This window comes from Malus domestica, chromosome 10 (genome assembly GCF_042453785.1).
Source record: "Malus domestica chromosome 10, GDT2T_hap1".
In the NCBI taxonomy this organism is placed as follows: Eukaryota; Viridiplantae; Streptophyta; class Magnoliopsida; order Rosales; family Rosaceae; genus Malus; species Malus domestica.
In genome coordinates, this window is record NC_091670.1 from 12,143,077 (window position 1) to 12,146,237 (window position 3,161).

The 3,161-nt window shown below is 37.8% G+C and overlaps 1 protein-coding gene across 1 annotated transcript; it reads right to left on the reverse strand.

Annotated features, from left to right (window-relative positions):
- Nucleotides 1–1,320: 1,320 nt before the first annotated feature.
- LOC103407335 (allene oxide synthase 3-like) lies at nucleotides 1,321–3,161 on the reverse strand. The gene has a single exon (XM_008346270.4). It carries the CDS (start codon nucleotides 2,982–2,984, stop codon nucleotides 1,539–1,541), a length of 1,446 nt encoding a protein of 481 aa, XP_008344492.1. The 5' UTR covers nucleotides 2,985–3,161; the 3' UTR covers nucleotides 1,321–1,538.

Here is a 3,161-nt window from a genome sequence, read left to right on the forward strand (position 1 = left end):
AGATATTTCCTGAAAATATTGAGGAAATTGACTGATTTCCGGAAATATCGTGAATATGGGGTGAAGTCTAAACTTCACCTTCCCTTTCCATATCGTTCCCTGAATTTTTGGATATTTCCATAGAAATATCGGGCATATCCAAGATACTTCAAATACTAGTTAAATTTAGGCCAAAAGTTTTAATTATTCAATACTTACATTTTAATTTCTAAAAATATATAATAACATGTAAAAATAAAATAAAAATTGATAAATGCTGAGGTTCAAATCCCCTTAATCAAATCTTGACAATGGCACAAATGTTTTATTGTTTTTAATGTTATTATTATTGTGATTTCAGTTTTTTTTTTGGTCAAAGTATTGTGATTTAAGTTAAACTAATCATTATTGTTTTGTTTATTATTTTATTTATTTGGTGGTTACACACCCAAATTAAAGTTTTGATTTAATTATATTATTTATTTGGGGTTTTTACTATGATTTACCTTTTGTTTTAAATATTTGACCGTTCAAAGATGAATGAGGTTAATGATGGTTAAGGTAAGTTATGCCTACATAAAAGATAAATGAGGCGCACTGAGGTATAAATTGGAAGGGATAGAGCTATGGAGGTACATGCATTCTCCAATACATTCACTCTACCAATATCTCTTAACCATTATATTAAGATTGGGAGACAAATTGTTTAACACATTTTGTAGTGTTTATTTTATGATATATTTCAATAATCTATCTGCCTATCTTTTAATACTCTGCTAACCCGTCAATCCATATTCGGTGTGGTTAAACATCATTGGGTTAACAAATCGACATAAAATCAGCTCCATCCAATTTTCAGTAGGACTACTTTTTTTTTTCATTTATTTAAACACCATTCCTTATATGAAAGGGAATGAAGAACTCAAATTTAAAAGTTTAGTGGAGATAGAAATGGCTGAACTCATGTAAGAATTATGGTTAAAAAGAGGACTTCTTTTGTATTGTTTGTCATTGGCAATAATTTAATTGGTGGTTTGAGCCATACATGGCCTAGGGCAGGAAATTCTAGTTTATATTCTTTCTTTCCCGGTAATTTGAAGCTTTTTTTTTCTTCGAACAAACGATAGTATATACATTAAGGGGGGTGAGGGAGTGAACTAAGCCTCACACTGAGTTAGCCATAATAATGAAGTTCAAATTCGCCTTTGGTTAGAATCGAATCTAAGATCTCTCACTTACAAGTGAAGAAGAATACTACTAAACTGTAGTACTAAGTGGCAATTTGAAACATTTTTTAGACCAAAACAACAAAACACTACAAAAGAAAATGGCATAGAAAAATGACGAAACATGAAATTAACCACTTTACATTCAATTCTTTAAATACAAATTTACATATCACTAATCACATTTTGAGATCCACAAATCAAACAATTTAAAGCATATAAATTATTAAGACGTGCAAGGTTATTACTTATTTATAGGTATATCGACTAAATCACCATAATATCTTATATACGTTGAGAACAAATAAGTAATATATTTGACCATGACCAAATTCATGAGGCTTTGGTCAACGTTTTGAACGTCACTGATGAACCCAACAACAACGTGCCCGAATCAACGGTAAATGTGTCGTATCGAAGGAAAAACTCCACCAACATTAACCTAGACATGAGTACCACTAGATCTTTGCCCGCGCATTGCTTGTTCTCAGCCGTTGGATGATCATCTGCCTGACGACCGTTCGACCAGTAAACATACTTCAACAACTTCTCACCCTCCCCCACAAACCTATTGCCCACAAACTCCTCCGGATTCTCAAAAACCTTTGGATCCTTCCCCACAAAATTCTGATTTCCAAAAATCATCTCCCCTTTCTTGATCTCAAATGTCGCATCGTGGCTATGTACCACGATGTCCTCCTTGGCCTTCCCGTACTGGTACGGAACTGGAGGCTCAATCCTCAAGGCCTCAAAAACCACGGATTTGGTCAAAGTCATCTTATCCAACGTGGAGAGAGTAATCTTACCTTCACTTTCTTTAACAATGGTCCGGATTTCATTTCGGAGCTGGCGGTGCAAATTCCCTCCTCCTGATGCAACCCACTTGATCAAAGCAGGAAACAAAAGCTTCATGCCACCAAATGCATTGAAGCCAGCCAAAAACAAAAGATTGTGACAAGTTTCTTCTCTTGAAATTCCGAAATTACCCTCGGCCAGGTCCAAAGCCGAACCCGCGGACTCGTAAACCGCATCGTAAAGCTTCTGATAAGCGGGCTTGACGAGAAAGGCAGGGTAGGAAAACGTGTGCAGCAAGAAATCTTCAGCAAACATTAGAAACTTGGGTAACCCAAATGTGATCTGAGGGGCAAGTTGGGGAAAGAGCCAAAGTGTGACCAAGCTAGGCCCCTTGGATCCTAACGTTGTCTTTGACGGGCTTTGACCACAAAACAGCTCGAACACGAAATTAAATGACATGTCGTCGCTCAAACTGTTGAAGTCTGCCTTGCCATCTTTGGAGATTTGTTCTTCCAATTTGGGAAAGAGGTCGGAGAGAGAGCTTTGGAAAAGGGGTATGAATTGGTTATGTTTAGAAGCGAGTAGGGATGCGAAGTAGCGCTTGAGAGTGGCGTGGTTCGGCTCGGAGGGGTCTAAATAAGCACACATACGGTAGCCACCGGTGTAGGCAGTAGAGGGCATGTAAGTGCCATCCAAAACGTCGCGTTTTGCGACTTTGGTGGTGTCAAAGAGAATGGGGAAGCTTTCGGCGTCAAGAAGAGCAATGACTTTAGGGTTTTGGGCAATGAGAGCTCCGGGTGGCATATTGGTACGAAAGACTGTGGATTGGTATTTTTCCATTCTGATTTTGAAGAAGTTGTCTCGGCCTTGGTTGTAGAAGTAGTCGTAGCGGTCTTTGATGGCTCCGAACAATGGCATGCCATAATCGCCGGGGATCGGCTTCAATGGAAGGTTACTTGGTGATGAAGAAGAAGAAGAATACATGATTGGTGAGATTTTGATTTGGAGTTTGGAATTGGGTTTTAGAGAAGTGGTGGGATGAGTTGTACAAGGTATTAAAACAATGTGCTTGCTTTTGCCACTTAGTTTCAATTATTTGTATGTAGTAGGTTATAATGTTATCCGAGTTAGGATTTATATATGGAGGGGTCACTGCTAAAA